The following is a 21,620-nucleotide window of genomic DNA, read 5'->3' on the forward strand; positions in this document are numbered from 1 at the left end:
GTTCTGATGACCCAGGGTGGGAGATTGGCAAGGTGAAAACAGAAGAAGTTTGAAAAGGTGAGGGATTTTACTCCTGACTGGGTAGGAAATCAAAAAAAAAGTCAGGAGGGGATGATGACCTGGGGAATGAGAAAGAGTAAGGAGACCAGATCCCAGGATCACGTAGACCTGGCTCCAAAAAGCTAAGAAAGAAGGGAACTGAGAATGACAGGGCACCGTTTTCCATCTCTCTTACTCCCGTATTTCCTTTGCTGCCTCATCCCAGTATCAGGACTTTTTTTTTGTTAAAAAATGACAGAAAAACAAACTTGCCTACTCTAGATAACTGAATAGTCCAGAAGGCAGGCATGACTTCAGGAATGGCTTGATCTAGGAGCTTTCCCATAGCTCAACTCCTAGCATCATTGGGCTTCATATGGTAGCCCATGGTTTCTCCAGAATCACATCGCAGTTCACATCCATCATAAAGAGTAAATATCTCTCTACCAACAGTCCCAGCAAAAGTTTTGTTACATCTCATTGCATCTGGTTGGGTCATTTGCCCATTCCTGAGCTGGTCCCTGTGGCCAGGGAATGTAATGTCCTCTTATGGCTGGTGCCCATCACTATAGTGGAGAATGGAACCAACTCTCCCAGTATTTCCTTTCTTTACTTACTTTTATTATTTCTTTTTGCCAGTTAACCTGCGCTTTACTCATACAGTAGAGATAGTCCACATATTAAGTAACTCATAGGCAAGGGTGCTGACCAATCAGAACAGCTCTGGAGCAGCATACCTGAGGTTCCCTGCCAAGCCAGGTGTTAACCCTCTCTGGTTGCTAGTTTTGGGGGAGGTCTGGGGGTGCCGAGGAAGAGGCAGGACAGCTGGGAGGAGAAAGATGCTTGCAGGGGGTGGTTAGGGACATGGCTGTTTTCCAACTTGTATTCAACTGACACTGGCTTTCAATATTTACAAGTGTTACTCTATCATGAATGTTAGCACTGCTTGTATTCCAACTATTCTTGTGTGCGTTTAATCCTTTCTGCCACCACAGATAGACCATCCCCTTAAAGGCTGGGAAGAGAGCTTGTTTCTGAATCTCCTATAGCAACCAACAAGGTACATTCGTCCATTCACTTATTCACTCGACAAGCATTTCTTGAGCCCAACAAATAGTAGATCCTGAATAATTTTATTTGAATGAATGCAATAGTTTCCTTTAGAAGGGTTGCATAGGAAGTGTTACGGTTGTAGAAAGATCATTCTGTTTAAGGAGAAGACGTAGGTGGAAAGTTTGAGGAAACTGACAACAGTTTATGATAATAAACAGAATCGACTTCCCTCGGAACAGTGACAGAGGTTTTCCCAAAGCTTGTCCTGGTTACAAATATGTTACCTGAGATATCTTGTTGATGGGACCCAGGGAAGGGCGGGCAGAAGGGAAGACGCTGCCCCGGGGTGAGAACAGAGATGCTATTCATGGGGCAGGAGAAAAGTAATGACATGCAGGAGGCTGGATGGATGACATTTGGGGAGGACGGAGTGATCACCTGGACCCTGATCACCTCCTGGGATCTTCCCGGAGAAAAGAAAAGCAAGAGCCTGAGTTTGAGCTGGAAGTTGCCTTTGAAAGCATCTGGTCCCATTTTAGAGATGAGCAAAGTGAGACCCAAAATCCGAGGTGTCCTTCTTTTTTTAAAATTAATTAATTAATTTGTTTTTATTTTTGGCTGTGTTGGGTCTTCGTTGCTGTGCGCGGGCTTTCTCTAGTTGCGGCGAGCGGGGGCTGCTCTTCGTTGCGGAGCACGGTCTCTAGGTGCATGGGTTTCTGTAGTTGTGGTGCGTGGGCTCAGTAGTTGTGGCTCGCGGGCTTTAGAACGCAGGCTCAGTAGTTGTGGTGCTCGGGCTTAGTTGTTTCACTGCATGTGGGATCTTCCCGGACCAGGGCTCGAACGCACGTCCCCTGCATTGGCAGGCAGATTCTTAACCACTGCACCACCAGGGAAGCCCCCTGAGGTGTCTTTAACGAGGTTGCTCAGCTGGCCCCTGACTTCCTTAATTCTCAGCTCACTTGGCATTTCTCCCCGAGGAGATAAAAATGGGCATGAAAGAAAGTTGCCTCCAATTAGGCAGACGATGTGACCTTTCACAAAGCCCATAAGTAGCCCAGAGGTGACTGCCCTTTACCCTCTTATCATCCTGGAGCCTGAGCGACCTGGGGCGCCCGTGTGCATGTGGGCGGCACTGGTGCACACACCCGCCTCCAAGGCTTAGATGTTCATCCAAGGTCAAGCAAAGACCGCAGGCACCGCTGACAGGAGTTGCGTAACCCACAAGCACACGTCTACTTAGAAAAGTTTGATTTTGATTGCCATAGAAGGCAAAACATCTTAAAATGAAGTTGAGCTATCTTTGGGTAGGATGCAAAACCGCCCATGGGTATATCACATCAGAAACGATGTGTGATTTCTTCCAGTCCCTCAACTCAAAAAAGATGAACAGATTTAACTGATGCGTCCTAAAAATAAATAAATAAATAAGATCTGCTTTGAGCTTGAAACCAAGTATAGAAGTTTCAAGGTCTCTTTTTTGGGGAGGGGGTGGCGGGCATTGTGAGGTGAAAGACAGTGGGGAAATTTTTTTTTCAGTGTAAAGACTAAATTATAACGAGACTGTTTTAGCTCTGAGCATTTTCTGCTGGGAATAACAAGATTACTAAAGGTCACAGAAACAAGGTTGGCTTGGAAAAAATTATGAATGGTGCTTAGATCATCACACATATGCCCGAGGAGATTTCTTCTTCTGAGTTGAGAACCAACACTCCTTTTCTAAACCTGTAATTTCAATAACAAAACAAGTCAAACCCAGAGCTGACCTGACTCTCAGGACTCAGAGTTGGAGGCATAGGATCTGCCTTGGGGGGGTGACTGCGTGTGGATGCAAACCCAGGGGGGCTTGGACCCAGGCAGGCGGTTTCAAGTCTCCCCCACCAGCCTCCAAGTTCCAGAGCCTCCGGAGGAGGAGGTGGCCCTGTGGTCTGTGTCACACAGTGTCACTCTGGTGGCCAGTGACACATCAACTCCCCCCTTCTTTGGGGGGACAGCTGAGCTTTCATTTATTACATAACAGTATATTCTGGATAGAAGCAAAATGTCCTTCGCAGGTCATCCACTATAAAGATTGGCAAATTACTAAATTAATTTTGTTGTGTAAGTACCTCCTTACACCCACCCTTTGGAGTGAAAGTTTATTCTTTTAGTTCTCTTTCGTCTTTTTCTGAAAAGAGATTTAATGTGTTACTGTGGTGCGGAAAATCAATGCTTTGAAATCAATGGTGATTTTTCAGGCTGTTTGAAATTATTCACATGACTGGCTAAGCTTGCTGCTGATAGAAAAACAGAGGTTTGTTGCAGAGGAAATCTTCAACTTTGAAACATCTCTGTGTGATTAGGTGTGACTTTCTTTTTAGAACTTGAATATTTATTCCATAGCAGTAAATGATTCAATCCAGGCAGCGGTCCTTTAATCCTCATATGCGCTGGAGGCTCTGGTGTGTGTAAAGCTGAACTAGCTGTCAACTTGGCCCTTAGAAGCTTATAAAAGTGCATGTGTACGACGAGGATGTGGAGAAAGGGAAACCTTGTGCACTGTTGGTGGGAATGTAAATTGGTGCGGCCACGGTGGAAAACAGTATAGAGGTTCCTCAAAAAAACTAAAAATAGAGCTACCATATGATCCAGTAATACCACTCCTGGGCATATATCTGGAAATAACAAAAAAACTAATTTGAAAAGATACATGCACCCCAATGTTCACAGCAGCACTATTTACAGTAGCCAAGACATGGAAGCAACGTAAGCATCCAGCAACAGATGAATGGGTAAAGAAGATGTGGTACATATATACAATGGAATATTACTCAGCCATAAAAAAGAATGAAATAATGCCATTTGCAGCAACATGGATGGACTCGGAGGGTATTATGCTAAGTGAAATAAGTCAGCAGAGAAAGACAAATACTGTATGTTATCACTTATATGTGAAATCTTAAAAATAAAGCAAATTAGTGAATGTGACGAAAAAGAAACAGACCCACAGATATAGAGAACTAGTGGTTACCAGTGGAGAGAGAGAAGGAGGGTAGGGAATTAAGAGGTACAAACTACTACGTATAAAATAAATAAGCTACAAAGACATATTGTACAACATGGAGAATATAGCCAATATTTTATAATGACTATAAATGGAGTACATCCTTTAAAAATTGTGAATCACTATGTTGTACATCTGAAACTTATATAATATTGTAAATCAACTATACCTCAATAAAGAAAATAATAAATATTATTTGAACAGTGAATGTGTGGGACTTCCCTTGCGGTCCAGTGGGCAAGACTCCATGCTCCCAGTGCAGGGGGGCCCAGGTTCGATCCCTGATCGGGGAACTAGATCCCGCATGCGGCAACTAAGAAGCCTGCATGCTGCAACTAAAAGATCCTGCATGCCACAACTAAGACCTGGTGCAGCCAAAATAAATAAAATAAAATAAATAAATAAACATCGAATGTGTATTAGGGCTGAGGGTCAGGGTGGGGATAGACAGCTAATATATATTGCACAGTTGAGTGATGATACCAGACAGAAGAAGCGTGAGATATGAGGGTACAAATTGCTATGGAGGTTTGAGAGAGGCTGAAGAGGGTCTCTGGTTGGCTTTGGGAAACTGCTTCCTGGGAGAAAGGCCATAATCCAGAGCAAACACTGGTGAGAAATTTCTAGTGAGCAAACCACATCCAACCTGTGACTGAACCCTGACAGCAGCTCTGGGAGCAGTCATCGTCACTCCCATTGCTCAGGGAAGTAGACTGGGAGAAATGGAGTGACTTGCCCAAGGTCATGTGGTCTGGAGGAGGTGGAGCTGGGCCTTGACCCCTCATTCTCTTTCTCCACATGGCCTTGTGGTGCCATTCGATGTGGGTCTTCACGGCAGGGCATAATATTCTGGTCACTTGAGAGTTTGCTGGTGAACAGAGACACATTTTAGGGGGACTCAGGACTGCATGAGCAAAGGCACATGGCCGGAGACACTGAATTCCACAAGTTCAGGGCCAGGCTTGGAGCCAAGGGTGGACCTTAAAAAATAAAAGACACAGTTATTTTCCTGGAATTTACCCCACGGTTGAGAAGGTAAGGTACCCAGTAGGAAAACCCTGGAAAATGATTTGCGGCAACTTGTAAACAGAAAGAGTATTGATTCACATCTGTCACCAGCTCACCTAGTCTGTCCTGGCAGGAAGCGGTGCCTCCCCCCCGAGAGGCCTGAGTTCTTCTGATGCTGCAGCAAACCCCTGTCCCAAATACCAGTGCCGAACAGACGGCTGGGCCCTGTCCTGTCTGTGCTTACAGAGGAGCCTCAGTCCCGGCCAGCTGTCAGGCGGGGACCCGCTCCCGGGAGCCTCCTCCACCTCTGCCCTGGGCCCACCTCATACCCAGCGTTTCCAGGGCCCCGCTCACCCCTCCGGTGCCTCTGTGGGCATCAGAAAAACTGCCTTCCGGTAGAGCTTTCTAAGCCGAGAGTGCGCCAGCTCTCAGCCCCTCCCCGCCCCTGGCAGGCCACCAAACAGCCCACCATCGGGGTGGCCTGGTCCCCCCAACTCTCAGCTCTCCCTGGAGCCAGCCAGTACCCTGCAAACTGGCTCACTGTTTCAGCTGTCCTGGGAGAAATGTTTTCCCCAAACCCAGCCCTTCAACATCCCAGCTAAGAATTTGGATTAGACTGCGATTCCTAAAACTTCTAGCTCTGGCGACCGCTCTGGAGAGTGCCTCTGGGGTGTTGGGGAAGGAAAGGTGGCAACCAAACAGATGGAAACCAGGAGCCAGCGCCCATTCACCTCCAGCCTTGTTTCAGCTGCACCAAATCACAGTTCAGCCAGTCGGCCATAGGTCACCCCCCGGGTGAACGAACCTGCACAAAATCCATCCCCAACGTTGTCACTAAACACACCCTCGACGAACGCCGCTCAGATAAATTATCAGAAGCAGACGAGATGCCCAAGAAAATATCCGGGATGTGCTCCAACTCAGACAATCTCTTGGGGCAACCGGGACTGTGGGTGATGTGTGTTCCAGAGAAAACCAGTTCCTTCCAGCCTTCACCCCAGAGACCGCCTTTCTCCTTCACGCCACAGGTAACATTTTGCTTTATCGGCAGAGACATTCCTGAGAAGTCAACAATTTGAATTTTGTTAAAAACCGATCCTGTATAACGTGTTTATAACGTGTTCAGAGAGAACTCAATATTTAGCCCATCACAGTGAAGAACCTTCTCCTTGGAGGGACTTTTTTGTCAACTCCTAAACCGAGATCTTAACCAGGAGGCTGTAAATGAGCTCCAAAGATCCCTGCTTTCCAGGGAAATTATAGGCAAAATTTGTGTAGATGTACATTATTTTCTGGAATGAGGGTCCAGAGATTCTGCCTAATTAACTCTCAGAGAGTTCTACAATCCCAAAAGCTCAGGGACCAGAAGCGGTCTGGGGACAAGTGTGGAGCTGGGGTATTTGTGTCCACCAGTCCCAGCAGTCACAGCTGCCCCTGCCATGGACTACGGCCATGAAATAGTTCTGCACAGGTGACTGCCTTTTTCTGGGCACGTAGCAAGTTGTCAGACCTGTTTGTGTGCATTTGTAAAGACGACAGAGAAGGAATCCTGGACACAAAGCTGACTTTGTCTCCTGTTTCCAAATGGAACCACTAAGCCACATGCGTCACACGGGGTTACACCACGCAGCGCCCCTCTTGGATGTGAAGGCGATGCGTCTGTCAGTACAAAGCTAGAGCGCGGCTAGTTTTACGCTGCTGTCCCAGAGGCAGCCCGTGATGTGGGCTTCCTAGAAGGGCCCAGTCCAGGGTCGCGCTGTCCTGAAGCGTCTGTTTCGGGCTCCAGCTGCCCTGCCCACCTTGGCCCATCCTCTGAGGTTGGAGGTGCAGGGCCCCAGCCCTTTTTCTCCCTCCTTTTTGGCCTCTTCCATGCAAGGATAGCATATTCAGCAAGGCTGGTCAGCATCTTTGCTGGGCGTTGTCATTAAAGTGCCGGTGGGTTGCTAGATCTTGGCATCACACTGGCTCCTAAAGGACTATTAACTGGGCAACAAATGTTGAGGCCGATACTGTGATGGGCAGTAATGCGAAGCATGGGGGAAGTAGGTGATTTATTTATAGGTGTCCAAATACCTGCTCACTGGGATTTCAGAGTTATTGTTTCTTTGCCTTCCAGGCCAAGTGCTTGTTCATGAGCTTTGCCCAGTAAGTCACCACCCCAAGGGGCCGGTGGGGTGAGGGGTGGAGCCAAAGGCTCCAGGACCCTCCGGGGATTGCTGGGCTCTCTTCCTAGTGCTTCTGAATGAGAAATGGAGGCTCCTTTATTTTACTAGATTCTTAGGGGTGAGCTATGGGGCCACGGCTGGCCTCCAACACCCAACCGCGAACGCTGGGTTCAGTGCCATCCTGCACCTTGAAGAGTTCCATTGCTGTCCCTTCCCATCCTTCCCAAGCGGGAAGAAGTGAGCCTGACACACTGGCCACCGTGTCTGCAGTGACTTGTAAGGAAGTGCTCAGTCCTTACCACCCCGCCTTCTACATGATGCAGGTGCTGCCCAGGAAACTATCCTCAGAGAACAGTCTTGACGGAGGTAACCAGGCTCCGCCGGTGTCTTTTAGACAACCCCACGACATAAAGCCTTTCCCTTGCCAACGCACATGCTATGATGTTTTGTTTTTTTGATGATTTCGGAGATTTAAAAATGTCAAAGAGATTCTGGCTGTAAATGTCCCCACAGTGATTTTGTCATTTTGTAGAGAAAAGAAAGCAAGCTTCCCGGCCACCCCATTCAGAATAGAGCAAGCTGCAGGACCCAGCCCCTCCTTTCACAAACCCTTCCTACCGCACCCCCATCCTATTCATATTCTGATCTTCCACACACTTGAAAAGATGTTATTTCGAATGTTCCCACCAAAGAGAATATCTTCCTCGTGTTTTCAGAGCCTGCCTTCAAAGGACTTAATCTGCATTGGGGGCCGCTGGCTGCAGATGTGAGTGATGGAAGCGACAGAATCATACACAATGTGGCAGAGCTGAGGGTGGGAGAGGGGGGAGAGGCGGGCTCAGGCTTCATCGGCCGGCCCCCCTGCCTGCAACTCCAAAGCCACCCAGACCAGCCAGGGGGGCCAGTTGGTCCAAGGTGTCACAGCCCAGAGAGCGGAAGATCCCACCCTCCTGACTCGGGGCAGGGCTCTGGCCCCTGTACCACCCAGCCTCCCAGAGTGGACTGTGCATTTACCTGGGCGGGGGGCACAATAACACCGGGTACAAGAGCTCACTCAGGCCTTCCTAATTCAGTGCTCAAGGTCAATCAATCAAGGTTAGGACAAAGGTTTCCCTTGCACGCAGCGGGTAGGAGTCGGTTTGCTGGCAAATTAATCAAATAACAAGAATTGATGGAGAACTTTAAAAAATAATCTGAGAAGCCTAACTCAGTCATTCTTTTGAAAGCATTTGTTGATGGTCTACTGTGTGTCAGTTGATGAGGGTAGCGACACACATCCCTGTTCTTAAGGAGGGAAGCAAACAAATGAACAGGCAAACACCATATGAGTGCTTAAATGCTACACGGGATAGTTAGGGGTGCCGAGGGAGGAGGTGGGTAGGGCACTAACATCGGACTTGGGGAGCCGGGGTTCTTACCAGCTGTGTGTCTTGCATGCCCTTGTAGGAATCAGACCGGCAGAGCAAGGGCTTTAGTACATTTAAAACCAAAGAGGGGATTCGATTTTGCGCCCTCAGAAAGCCAAGGCCTGCGTGTGGTTAACAGTCATTTCCAGTGTACTTAAAGGGGGAATCCAAAATTATCCTAGTTTTTAAAAAAGTTTTGTATAGCTTCTTCTACCTGAGGAAGCATCCCCAAATGGTCCCCAGGTGCTCTGAAGGCAAAGGGATTTTTCAGGCTGACAGTGAGAAGAAGCCCCCATGTACCAGCTAGGCAGCCGCATGGAGAGAAGTGTCTCCCACCCGAGCAGGAGAGGGAGGGTCCAGGAGGAAAGGCTCAGCAGAAAGGATCCTGCAGAAGGCTTGCTTTGCTCCAAGGTATGAAAGGAGGTTGGGCTTCAGCTGAAGAGGCTGGGGGTGAATCAGTTTGTTTGGGAAAACCAAACAAACTGGCAATGACTAACTCCAGGAAACCAAAAAACAAAACAAAAGAAAACGTTGTTCTAGTTTACAAGGTGGCTCAGCTGTGCTGGAAACACTATGCTAGCCCCTGATTTAGCTAAAAGTGTGACATCGCTATATTGAGGAAATGAGGACATGGAGAGGAGGCAAGAGTATGTAAATGGGAGGGATGGTGTTACCGCCAGGGTTCTTAATCAACAGAAATTGATAAGAGGCCAGACAAGAAGTTCAGGCAAGGCTTTACTGGGGCTCCTGCTGCAGCAGGGGGGCGAGCTGTTTCCTTATATGGGGTGAGGAAAGGGGTGTGTCCAGGGATCAGGCCAGAGGGGTCGGGCTTAGGTGGTTTGCCCACCCCTTTGGTGGTGTTGTGTGCAGGGGGCATGCGCAGTGCCCTGCGTTTGCTCCCGACCCCCTGCTTTGGCTCCCAGCTCTTCAGAAGTAGCAGTTGGGTTTTTTTGGTCTCTTTGTATCTTGTTGTCCATAATTTGCCCCAACTGTGCATGCGCATACACGCAGTTATTTTTAGTCCCTTGTAGCTTCTTTGTATAAGCACTGCAGCAAAGGGTCCCAGGTCCCAGGTCCCAGCCTGTCTCAATGGCCTGGCCTTCCACAATGAATCTAAAACTGAAAAAAAAGAAAAAGCATTCTACCTATGCCATCTGCAGATGCAGAGGTAAAGAGCAGAAGAAGGGAGATGTGGTATCTGAGGAATGAGAATTGGGAGGGAGGCAGAGGGGGCAGGGACAACTGTTTGCTATCACACACCTTGTGTCCATGTTTGGCTTTCCTAACCTGTGTACATGCACTACTTTGATAAAAAATAAAAACACATTTTAAAGGGCCCCTGATCACATGGAAGGTGAGTTTGTTTTGCTTCCATTGCTAAGCAAAGGCATGAACAACAGCAAAAACTGCTGCCTTGAGTCTCCTCAGTTCTGCAAAGCAGAAATGTGGCAGCCGGGTATGTGAGCACCAAGGCCCAAGAACGCATCCTGAGGCAGAGGCAGCGTGGGCGGCTCTGAAATGCAGTCCTGCTGTGGCACTCGCCGGTCTCAACGTCTTCCGGGGCATCCCATGATCTCCCTGGGAAAACCCCAATTCTGGGACATGGGCCTTCAGGGCCTCTGGGATGTGGCCTCTGCCAACCTCTCCACTTCCTAACATCCCCGCCCCCGCACCCGCAGATGAATTGTAGCCCTGCAGTACACACACACACAAACACACACACACACACACACACACACACACACACACACACACACACCCCACACCCAGCTGTCCTGCCCTCCGCAACCTGGGAAACCCCGTAACTCCTGCTCGTCCCCCTTGACATCCCAGTTCAGACCTTTCCTTCTCCTGAGGCCTTTACCGACCCCTCCGCCCATGGGCTCCCGGCACACCCCGTGCTCATGTCTCTCGTTATCTAGAACCCCCTTCTCCCCTCCCTCATGAGCCCCTCTGGGCAGGAGCTGTGCCCAGTACAAGTCGCACAAATGAATGCAACCACCCCAGGAACCGTCTAAGGGCTGAGGGCAGACCCGCCAGCGTCTCTCTTTCCCTCCCTCTGTCCAGTCCCACCTGACAACCAGGCCCCTAATCTCACCAAGAGCCTACTCGGCTCCTGCCCCGCCTCCCCTGCAGGAAAGAGACAAACCCAGGGTCGACTGATTGAGGGAGGGTCAGAGGCATCTCAGAGAGGATGGAGGGAAAGTTGAAATTGGGCTTTGTCACCATTTTTAAGCCCAGACACCAACCGCAAGCAGACTCTGCAGGCCTGGCGGCGCGTCCCCTGCTCAGGGGTCTCACATGACGCAGGCCCCTTGTGCTCCCGGAGCCCTTCCGGGGAACCCGCAAGCCTTCCATCTCACCCGTGTGATGGGGGACAAGCCAGCGAGAAGCTCTGTCTGCCCCAGCCCTGCCTGTGGCACCTGGGGAAAGCTTTGTCTTCTCCTCCGTCTGGCTGAGAGGGCCCACGCGGGGCACAGGGTGGGGTCCCCAACTCCTCCCAGCGGGAACACGCGTCCTGGCCCTGCCTCTCAGCTTTCCGACAGGGACCGAGGCTTCCGAAGGGCAATCCGGCCAAGATGGGGGAAATCGTCAGCGTCAGTTAACAGGCCCGGGAGAAAGGGGCCTAGAGGCCGTGTGACCACAGGAATAACTATAATGATGGCAAATGGTTTGTGAACCCCGACTTTGTTCCAGTCAAATGCCTTACATACGTCATCTCATTATCCTGTCCACACCCTGTGGACAAGACACCATCATCACCTGGTACTCGGCAGCTGTGGGCCGAGGCTCAGAGAGATCTTACTTGATAGGTGAGGAGGGATGTCAGCCTAGGACTGTCTGACCTCAAAGAAAGATTCTGAACTTTTAACTTGGATATTATGCTTCTATGGACCAGGGTAGCAAAGGAAGGGAGATGTAGGGAAGAGAAAAGAGGTGATAGCGTGGGGGGTTTTTTTTGTTTTTTGTTTTGTTTTGTTTTTAAGGTTAGGGGAAGCTCAGCACATTTTGGAGAATGAAATTGTGAGGGAAATCTTGCTTTTGATCGGAGTGTGTCCCACCAACATCCCTACCCCCTATTCCTCCCAAACCCACAGCCGGCAGCCCAGATCCTCCAGGGGTTCTGGGGTCACTTTTCCTTCTTCGGTTCCAAAGTTAAATCAACTGTAAACAAGCAAGTGCTTTAAATAATGCTGCCTGAGGTGTGGCCGTAATCTGCACCCCGTCTAGACTTTCTAATGCCCCTGCAGGAGCATGTGGGTCTTATCAGCGTCTACGTTTTTGACAGACATTAAGCCCGCGCTGATCTAGGCTGACGGCTCTGGGTGCCTTCCGCAGTTAGTTAGTAATTTCAGATGTCGTGGGAGGGAGTTCTTGGTGGAAGAATCACACTTTCAATCCAAAATTAAAGCTCAATTTGGTCTAATTGTCCTTGATTTTATCAGTTGCATAAAATGGCTGATTCCACATGCAAAAATAAATAAATAGTTGCGCAGCTTCGAAATCCCTTCTTCTTGGGGACAGAACCCATCAAGTTCTTTGCCGTCTCTCCTGCTATTTTCATCCACCAAACAGTGCTGATCTTTCTCTATCCTTTTCTATTTTCTCTCCCTTCCCTGCACTTCCCCCAGCCCTTACCAAAAAAAGAAAAGCCTAGTGTCTCTCTGTGTGTGTCTATCTTCTCTGTCTGTGTCTTGTATAATTTTAGAACGGAAGTTCCTTAAGAGCAAGAATAGTTCCTTCATGAGATGATGACACCCAGAAATCTGGCAATGCCTATTTAAATGGTAAATTGGAATAAAGAAAATAATAAAAGTGGCCATTTATTTCTCTAGCAATAATTTGTTTGCAAAATCCAGCAACGGAGACCATATTTTGGGCTTGGAATAAAAAGGCAGAGAGACTGTCCCAGGCCTCTGGTGGGAGAATGCCTTTCAAGAACATCCAAAGATTTACCCTCAAGGCAGTGAGGTAATGGAAGATGCCCAGCCCCAGTGGCCAGCAGCACTGAGTTCTTGCCTGCCTCTGCTTCCAGGCAGCTGTGTGACTTTGGGAAAGTGCCTTTACCTCTCTGGTACTCAGGTTCCTACTCAGGAAAGTGAAGGGCCATGGTACGGTCTGAGGTGCATTCCAGTGGTGGTCCTAGTACCCCGGGGAAGGAGGAAGAGGGTTGGCAGTGACCCAGAGGGCACGATGGAGGCCCATCCATGGCAGTGGCAGGAGGGATAGAGAGGAGCTGGGAACGTGAGAGTAATTTGAGAGGCAGAGTCAACAGGGCCTGGTGCCAAATGGGTGCAGGGTGAGGAGGGAAGAGTCTGGACAGATGCTCTCATCTCTGCCTTGGGGACCCAAGAGGGTGTGCAGGATGTAGATCAAGATGGCCGCGGGAGTGGAAGGTGTCAGATTTTGAATTACCTTCTGTGCAGACTTTTTAAAATGCCCACCAATTCTTTAACACTCTTCCATCTTGAATATGGACTTGCTTGAGTGACTAACTTCTAAGGAATACAGTGCAGTAGAGGTAGGTCCTAGGACAATTCAGCTTCCGGCCTGGCCTCCGCAGACCGCATGCCTGCCTCCAGGACTATCTAGGGGAAACTTCCTTGACGACAGAAACGCTTTACTGCACCGTCCCATAAAATAGCCACCAGCCACAGGTAGCTACTGGGTAGCTGACAAGAGGGCAGCATGACTAAAATACTGAATTTAAAAAATTTTTGTTCCAAATTTTTTTTATTGAAGTGTAGTTGATTTGCAATATTTTAGGTGTACAGCAAAGTGATTCCACTATATATATATATATATATATATATATATATATTCTTTTTCAGATTCTTTGAACTACAGAATTGAAAGTTCTGTTAAGTTTAATTACTTTCAGTGGGAATGTCCAGAGCCACATGTGCCTGGTGGCTCCCGTGGGTGGAACTGGACGGTGCAGGCAGAGCTGTGGCCGAGTGGATTGTTTTGTTTTCAGTCCAGGGTCTCCCACGGTACCCAGAAGGCGTGGGGAGCAGCACCTTGGCTCTGAGGGTCTGAGGAAGAACACACCACCCACCCTTTAAAGGAAAATGCCAGGGCTGGGAGGAAGCTCAGACAGCATCTGGCCCAATCACTTCTTCGCAGGGGAGGATGCTGGGTCCAGCAGACCCCCCGAGGGGCTGGGAGTGTGGAGGGGCAGCCAGGGGCAGATTAATAGGGAAGATTAGCCCCGAGCTTACCATCCAGCCGATGCTGGAAAGAGGGAAGCATTTAGGACCAGAGCATAAGACAGAGTATAAGGTTGGAGAACTAATGAAAAGAGGAAGGAAAAGGAAACGTGTGGGAGCTCCTCCCAAGAAGGCCCCATGGCGCTCAGTGGTCAGCCCCCAGGGGACATGAGCCCACCTTACCTGCCAGCTCAGAACCTGGGAGAAGTCTGGGGGAAGAGCTGATCTGAAGCCCAAAGAGCTCCCTGGTGAGCTGGGGAGAGGAGAGTGGGCCCTGTCCAGAGGCCCTGCCGTCCAGTTCTTTTCTACACAGCTCCGTTTCCACCAGGGGTCCTGCTGGTTGATGCCCCAGACCCACCGACCTCAGGATGGTGGCCTGGAAGCAGGTGCCAGACTCCAGCTCGGCTCCCACCCACTGGGAAGCCCAGCAGGAGCCAGGGTCTGAGAGGTGAGCAGGGGTGCTGCCCAGGGGCTGGGAAGGGGTTCGGCCTGGCACACTGTTCTAACACCTGGGTTCTGTCCCTGCTGGGATTGGAAGAGATGCTTCAGGGCCAGTAAACAGAATTTTTTTTTTTTATTCTGACAAATCACTTTAAAAATAAGAATAGGGCAGTGGTAGTTGGTTGATTTTGGCCTTGAAACTGAATAGCTCTGTGTCTTTATTCAGCTGAGGTCCTTTTCCCATTACTATCTTTCTTTCTTGAGAGAGACCATGTTCTTGCTAAAGCAGAGACACAGATGTCAGTGTGGTCAAGGGTGACCCAAGTCCTGGTTGTCACTTGTGCATTGGTCATCAGGGCCAGGGCCAGGGAGGAACTAGATTTTCCTACAGGACACTAAACACAGGAAGGCTAGTAGTTTCCCCCCACCGCTCACTGGGCAGGGGCTTCAAGGGGCCATTGAGCCTGCTGTGGCTCTCTTTTTACCTCACCCACCCATCCACCCATCCACTCACCCACCCATCCAACTACCCATCCACCCATCCATCTATCCACCCACCCACCCACCCACCATCTATCCCTCCATCTTTCCATCCATCCATGCATCCTTTCATCCATTCATCCATCCACCCACCCACCCACCCAGCTATCCATCCATCCATCTACCCATCCATCCCTCCATCCATCCATCCATCCATCCACCCACTCACACATCTATCCATTTTGAGTAAAACTTCTCCAATACCCTGAGTTCAAGCCTTCACCTGTAGGGATATAATCACCAAACATCACACAAGAAGTTCATTTTGCAGCTTATGTAGGCCAACTACATTTCTTTCACCGATGAGTGTACTCTTAAGCTTACTGCCTAACCCTCAGGAAAACATTCGAAGGCCATGAAGATTGAAGACGGGAAGGGGAGAGGCGTCAGGAGTGTGTGAGAGGAGCATGAACCCCTCCTAGGGTAACTAAAACAGGAAGTGCGCCCACATATTTTGCAGAGAGTTTGGATTCCTTTTGGATTTAGCTCAGGAAAAGGCCATTTTCTGCCCTTCTACTCCGAGCAGGTTTTGCTGTCAGTGGCAGGAGCAGGAAGCCCTTCTGGGAAGCAGGCAGGGGGTGAAGGGGCACGTGTGTGACACGCAATCACCCCAAGCTTCACCCCTGCCCGGGGCCACACAGACGTGGATGGAGCCTGGGGAAGGGTGAAGCAGGCGGGTGTGCTCTGCCTGGCGCTCGCCCGGATCCAGCTTCCACTCTCAGCAGGCGCCGAAACTGGTTCTCACATTCCTGAGAATGTTCGTCAGTTTACTCCTGTTCTGTTCCCCAGCAGCCAGACAGCGTGTGGTCTGAAATAACAAAACTGTACAAACGGTTCGGTCTCGAAGGAAACGCCTCGCCTAAGAGATAATCTCAACGTGCCAGTTGTGGGCTGATCATTTTCCACACCCAAAACACACTGAAAATGTTGGCTTTTAAGACACATAAACAGTGGAAATGCGAATCCACTTGCTAAGGCAGAAAGAGAAGGAGAGAAACCAGCTCTCCTTTGAAAGGCAATTCAGGCTGCTCAGCGGCTGCCCTGCGTTTTCTCTGCAGAGTTCGCCTGGCTGCTCAGGAAGGCGGCCGTGCTTTGTCGGAAGGGCTGGTCTCTGGAAGGCTGGGCGTCTTTAACCCAGCCGCCCCGGAGAGCCAGCTTTGCGGTGACGATCAGCTCCTGGGCTGAGTTGTTCAAGCCAGTCTCCTCCCTACAAATCTGCAGGGAATCACTTCCTCCTGTAACTTTCTCTGCTCTTGCTTATTTGGTTTTGTTCACTGCCTTTTCAGCTTGTTCGTTGTTTGCGTATACAAATGCAACTGATTTTTGTATGTTGCATTTGCATCCTGCTACTCTGATGAATTCATTTATTCATTCTAACAGTGTGTGTGTGTGTGTGTGTGTGTGTGTGTGTGTGTGTGTGTCTATGTGTGTGGAATCTTTATAGGGTTTTCTACATAAAAATCATATTATCTGCAAACAGAGAAAATTTTACTTTCTACTTTCCAGTTTGGATGCCTTTTATTTCTTTTTATTGCCTAATGTCTGGCTAGGACTTCTAGTACTATGTTGAATAAAAGTGGTGAAAGTGGGCATATATTTGCAAAATCATATATCTGACAAAGAACTTACAGTTCAGAATATATCAAGAACTTGTAAACCTTGACAGTAAAACAATGTACAGATCTTCCTCAACTTATGATTGGCTTACATCCAGATAAACCCATCATAAGTTGAAAATATTTTAAGTCAAAAATGCATTTAATACACCTAACCTACTGAACATCATAGCTTAACCTCGCCTACCTTAAATGTGCTCAGAACACTTACATTAGCCTCCAGTTGGACAAAATCATCTAATGCAAAGCCTATTTTACAATAAAGTGTTGACTATCTCATGTAACTTACTGAATAGTTTCCCGAAAGTGAAAAAACAATGGTTGCGTGGGTACGGAATGGTTGTAAGTGTATCGGGTGTTTACCCTCGTGATAGTGTGGTTGGCCTCTGTCCAGCATCATGAGAGAGTATATGTTATCATGCGATTCCTTTTGTGTTAGGATTCCTATTCATCCTGTGTGAAACTTTTAGGAGTTAAGCTATTTTAAGCTATGTTATGTGGTTCAAAATAGAGTCACAGTGGTCAAGGTAAACTTCCATATTAGTTGTTTTGAAACGTCCAGTGTAGGACTGCGAGTGTCTCAGAGGGATAAATGAAGAGTGTTACTTTACATAAGATATTTGTTTGGCAACATAAGTCGGAGGAAAGGAAGGAGTGACTTACCAGAGACAAGACCCCAGGGGTGTAACCGTACACCGTACTGGCAGACTCCTTAAAAAGAGTCCACTGAGTTGAGTTCTTCAGTGGAGGACCCGACTCCACGCTGCTGAGAGATGTTGCAGATGGACCTGCCCGAGGTCCTGTTGGAGCCGAGGGAAGGACCAGAGACCGCTGCCTGTGCTGAGATGCCTCCTTTCGGGACTTCTCCTTGGAGCGGTCGGTGCATTACCCCTTTCTATTTTCTCTACTTTGACTAACCTGTGCTGCGTGTTAGTTGTGTGTAAGAAACGGAGTGATCTGTGAATTGAAGACTGGCTGCGTTTTGTGTCTCTCCAATCCTGTCGTTCTTACCTGGTCCCACCACGGGGCCTTGTGACAGACAGCGTGGTACTCCCTGTCACTAGCCTGGGAAAAGACCAAAATTCAAACTCGGGAGTACAATTCCCACTGAACGTGTGTCGCTTTCACCCCGTCGTAAACTCAAAAAATCTTAGGTTGAGCCATCCTGAGTCAGGGACTGTCTGTAATTAGAAAGTGGGCAGAAGACTTGAATGCCATTTCTCCACATAGAACATGTGAATGGCAAATAAGCATATGTAAAGAAGTTCAACATTGTTAGCCATTAGAGAAGTACACATTAAACCATGAGGAGATACTATTACACACGAAGTAGAATGGCTAAAATTAAAAATATTGACAATACCAATTGTTGGAAAGGATAGGAAGCAACTGAAACTCTCACACGTTGCTTAATGGGATATAAAATGGTGAGGCCGGGCTTCCCTGGTGGCGCAGTGGTTGCGAATCTGCCTGCCAATGCAGGGGACACGGGTTCGAGCCCTGGTCTGGGAAGATCCCACATGCCACGGAGCAACTGGGCCCGTGAGCCACAATTACTGAGCCTGCGCGTCTGGAGCCTGTGCTCCGCAGCAAGAGAGGCCGCGATAGTGAGAGGCCCTCGCACCGCGATGAAGAGTGGCCCCCGCTTGCCGCAACTAGAGAAAGCCCTTGCACAGAAACGAAGACCCAACACAGCCACAAATAAATTAATTAATTTTAAAAAATCATAAAATTTCCCATGTTTAAAAAAAAGAAAAAAATGGTGAGGCCACTCTGGAAAACCATTTGACAGTTTCTTGTGAAGTTAAACATATACTTACCATGTGACCCAGCAATCACACTCCTGGGTATTTATCCTAGATAAATGAAAGCTTATCAAACACAAACACCTATGCACAAATGTTTATAGTAGTACACAAATATTTATAGCAACCTTGTTTGTAATAGACAAAAACTGGAAACAGACGTTCTTTAATGGTGAATGATTAAACAAACTGTGGTACATTCATACCATGGAGCTACTCAGCAGTAAAAAAAAAGGGATGAAAGTATTGATACACACAACCACTTGGATGGATCTTGAGGGCATTATCCTCAGTGAAAAAAGAACCCTAAAATGTTTACAAACTATATGACTTAGTTTATATCACATTTTTAAAATTACAAAATTATAGTAATGGAGAACAGATCAGTGAATGCCAGGGGGAGGGCCCTAAAAGGATAGGCAAAGGGTTTTCACTCTGGGGACAGAACACCTCCGTATCCTGAATAGGATAGTGTTTACATGAGTATATCCATGAGCTAACTTGGTGAAATCTGAATACGGTCTGTAGTTTAGTTAATAGTATTGTACTAATATCCGTTTCCTGGTTTTAATAATGTGCTCTGGTGACTTCCCTGGTGGTCCAGTGGCTAAGGCTCCGACTCCCAATGCAGGGGGCCTGGGTTCGATCCCTGGTCAGGGAACTAGATCCCATGTGCCGCAACTAAAGATTCCGCATGCCGCAACTAAAGATCCCTCATGCTGCGACTGGGACCGGTGCAGCCAAATAAATAAATAAATAAAATAAATATTTAAAAAAAAATAACGTGCTCTGGTTGTGTAAGATGTTATAATTTGAGGAACCTGGGTGAAGGGTACACAACGAACTCTACTATTTTTGCAACTTCTTGTGAGTCTAACATTATTTCAAAATAAAAAGCAAAAAACAAAAGACCGAACAGGCACCCTTTCTGAACATTATTCTGCAAATAAACATGCAGCATCCCTGGTTGAGCTTGGAACTCAGGGCTGAAGGACCCTCTCCCGCCTCTCTTTCCTTTGGGCCATCAAATTTACCCAATTTCTGGAAGAATATTGTGAGAGCGGTTCAAACAAACACAGTCGTGCTCAAAATATGTGTGTGTGAGAAGTGGAGGATCCCTTTCAGGTGCTGTAGCATCTTTAGCTCGCTTCTTCCAGCTGCTGCTCTTACGGACGTTATTGAAGACCAATGTGTGGGGCTTCGTGCCTAATTTTTTAAAATAAATTTACTTATTTATTTATTTATTTTTGGCTGCATTGGGTCTTCGTTGCTGTGCGTGGGCTTTCTCTAGTTGCGGTGAGCAGGGGCTACTCTTCATTGCGGTGCGCGGGCTTCTCATTGCTGTGACTTCTCTCGTTGCAGAGCACGGGCTCTAGGCACGCGGGCTTCGGTACTTGTGGCATACGGGCTCAGTAGTTGTGGCTCGAGGGCTCTAGAGTGCAAGCTCAGTAGTTGTGGTGCACGGGCTTAGTTGCTCCACGTCATGTGGGATCCTCCCAGACCAGGGCTCGAACCCGTGTCCCCTGCATTGGTAGGCGGATTCTTAACCACTGTGCCACCAGGGAAGTGCTTGGTGCCTAATTCTGAGCAATTAGCATGTGTTCGCCAAACACAAAGTTTGTGCAAAAAATGTTATTTATGTATTATTTTAGCACCTATATGTGTATAAACACCAACAGATGTCAAGGCTGTGCTCAGGAGGGTATAGGGACCAGGAAAAAACTCAGGCTCAGAATCCAGGGCAAATTGCTCTATGTGTCCCCTTGCTGCCCTGGACACTTTCCCCTCTGTGCTCGAATAGATGCTGTCACATTTTCTGGGTTCTTTTATATGTGTCCCTCCTCAGTAGGGCAAAGATCCTGTCTTCTGGAAATCTGCATCGAAGCCACTGTTAACATCTGCAATCAGGACTAGGTCCTGTGATGGTCACTAGATTTCCGTCCCAGCTGGCATAATTACAACTCCCTTTGAGATGCTGCTTAGACAGAATCCCCCCAGACTGTCTGGTTACCCAGTCTGGGTGTTACCATCTCAACCACAGAACCTCCCAGGAAGACCTGTCAAATGGTAAAGCAAAACCGAGATGCAGCCTATGGTGGCAGAGGCTGCTAACGCCAGCCCAAATCCATTCTCCTCTTCTTCCTTTGTAGAGGCAGCCCAGCCCTATTGATTGTGGGAGGTGGCAATGTGCTCAACTAATAGACCACGTTTCTCAGCTTCCTATGCATCTAGGTGTGGCCACGTGACTAGGTTTTAGCCAGTGAGATACACAGAAATGTTATCGGGTGGGACTTCCGAGAAAACTTACAAAATAGGCAATTGTGAAGTGCCTTTTAAAAATAAATATCCCTTCCATCTTTCTTCTGCCTCCTACCTGGAATCCAGATGTGATAGTTGGTGTTCCAGCATCAATCTCTGCTCATGAGGTGACCTTCAGGATGAAAGCCAGAGGCTAAAGATACAGAAACAAACATTTACAGCAACATGGATGGACCTAGAGATGATCATACTAAGTGAACTAAGTCAGGCAGAGAAAGACAAACATTATATATCACTTACATGTGGAATCTAAAAAAATAACACAAATCAACTTATTTACTAAACAGACTCACAGACACAGAAAACAAATTTATGGTTACCAAGGGGGAAAGGGGAGGGGGAGGGATAAATTAGGAGTATGGGAGTAACAGATACACACTACTATATATAAAACTAAGGATTTACTTATAGCACAGGGAACTATATTCAATATCTTGTAATATCCTATAATGGAAAAGAATCTGAAGCTGTGCACCTGAAACTAACACAATATTGTAAATCAACCTATAGTTTAATTTTAAAACAAGATACAGAAGCAAGAAATGGAAGGAGCCTTGGTTTCTGATGCGCATTGCCATGCCAGCCCAGGACTGCCATCTGTGAATTTTAACGTGAGAGAAAAATAAACTTCTTTTCTTTGCTCTTACTAGTTGTCATACACAATTCCTAAAAGATACACTCCTGGGTGAGGTCTTGCCCTGGCCTGTCAGCCTTGGGACCTATTACAAAAGGGGACGAAGTCGCTGTGGCAGGGCCCCTGTCCTCAGTGAACACGTGCTGATTTCAAGGGAACAGGTGCTGACGTGTTTGAAGAGCAAAGTTAGGAAGTGTTAACTGAGAGGAGCGCGGAGCAGAGGGAGAGGATAGACTTCGCCTTGAGAAGGATGAGGGCGTGAGGACTGACTGTGCGTGAACTTTAAGCCGTACTTTTGGCATCAGTGGGTATGGGGGCACCTGCTTCTCCACCCCAAGGCTTTC

At 47.9% G+C, this 21,620-nt stretch overlaps 1 protein-coding gene across 1 annotated transcript in view; it reads left to right on the forward strand.

Moving 5' to 3' along the window:
- RNGTT (RNA guanylyltransferase and 5'-phosphatase) overlaps window positions 1–20,876 on the forward strand; it is a 264,091-nt gene extending 243,215 nt beyond the window's left edge. Inside the window, exon 15 of the mRNA XM_068551481.1 lies at window positions 20,709–20,876. Coding sequence (XP_068407582.1) covers window positions 20,709–20,714 — 6 coding nt within the window. The 3' untranslated portion in view covers window positions 20,715–20,876. The remainder of the gene's footprint in view (window positions 1–20,708) is intronic.
- Window positions 20,877–21,620: the final 744 nt, after the last annotated feature.

This window comes from Eschrichtius robustus, chromosome 9 (genome assembly GCF_028021215.1).
Source record: "Eschrichtius robustus isolate mEscRob2 chromosome 9, mEscRob2.pri, whole genome shotgun sequence".
Taxonomy (NCBI): Eukaryota; Metazoa; Chordata; class Mammalia; order Artiodactyla; family Eschrichtiidae; genus Eschrichtius; species Eschrichtius robustus.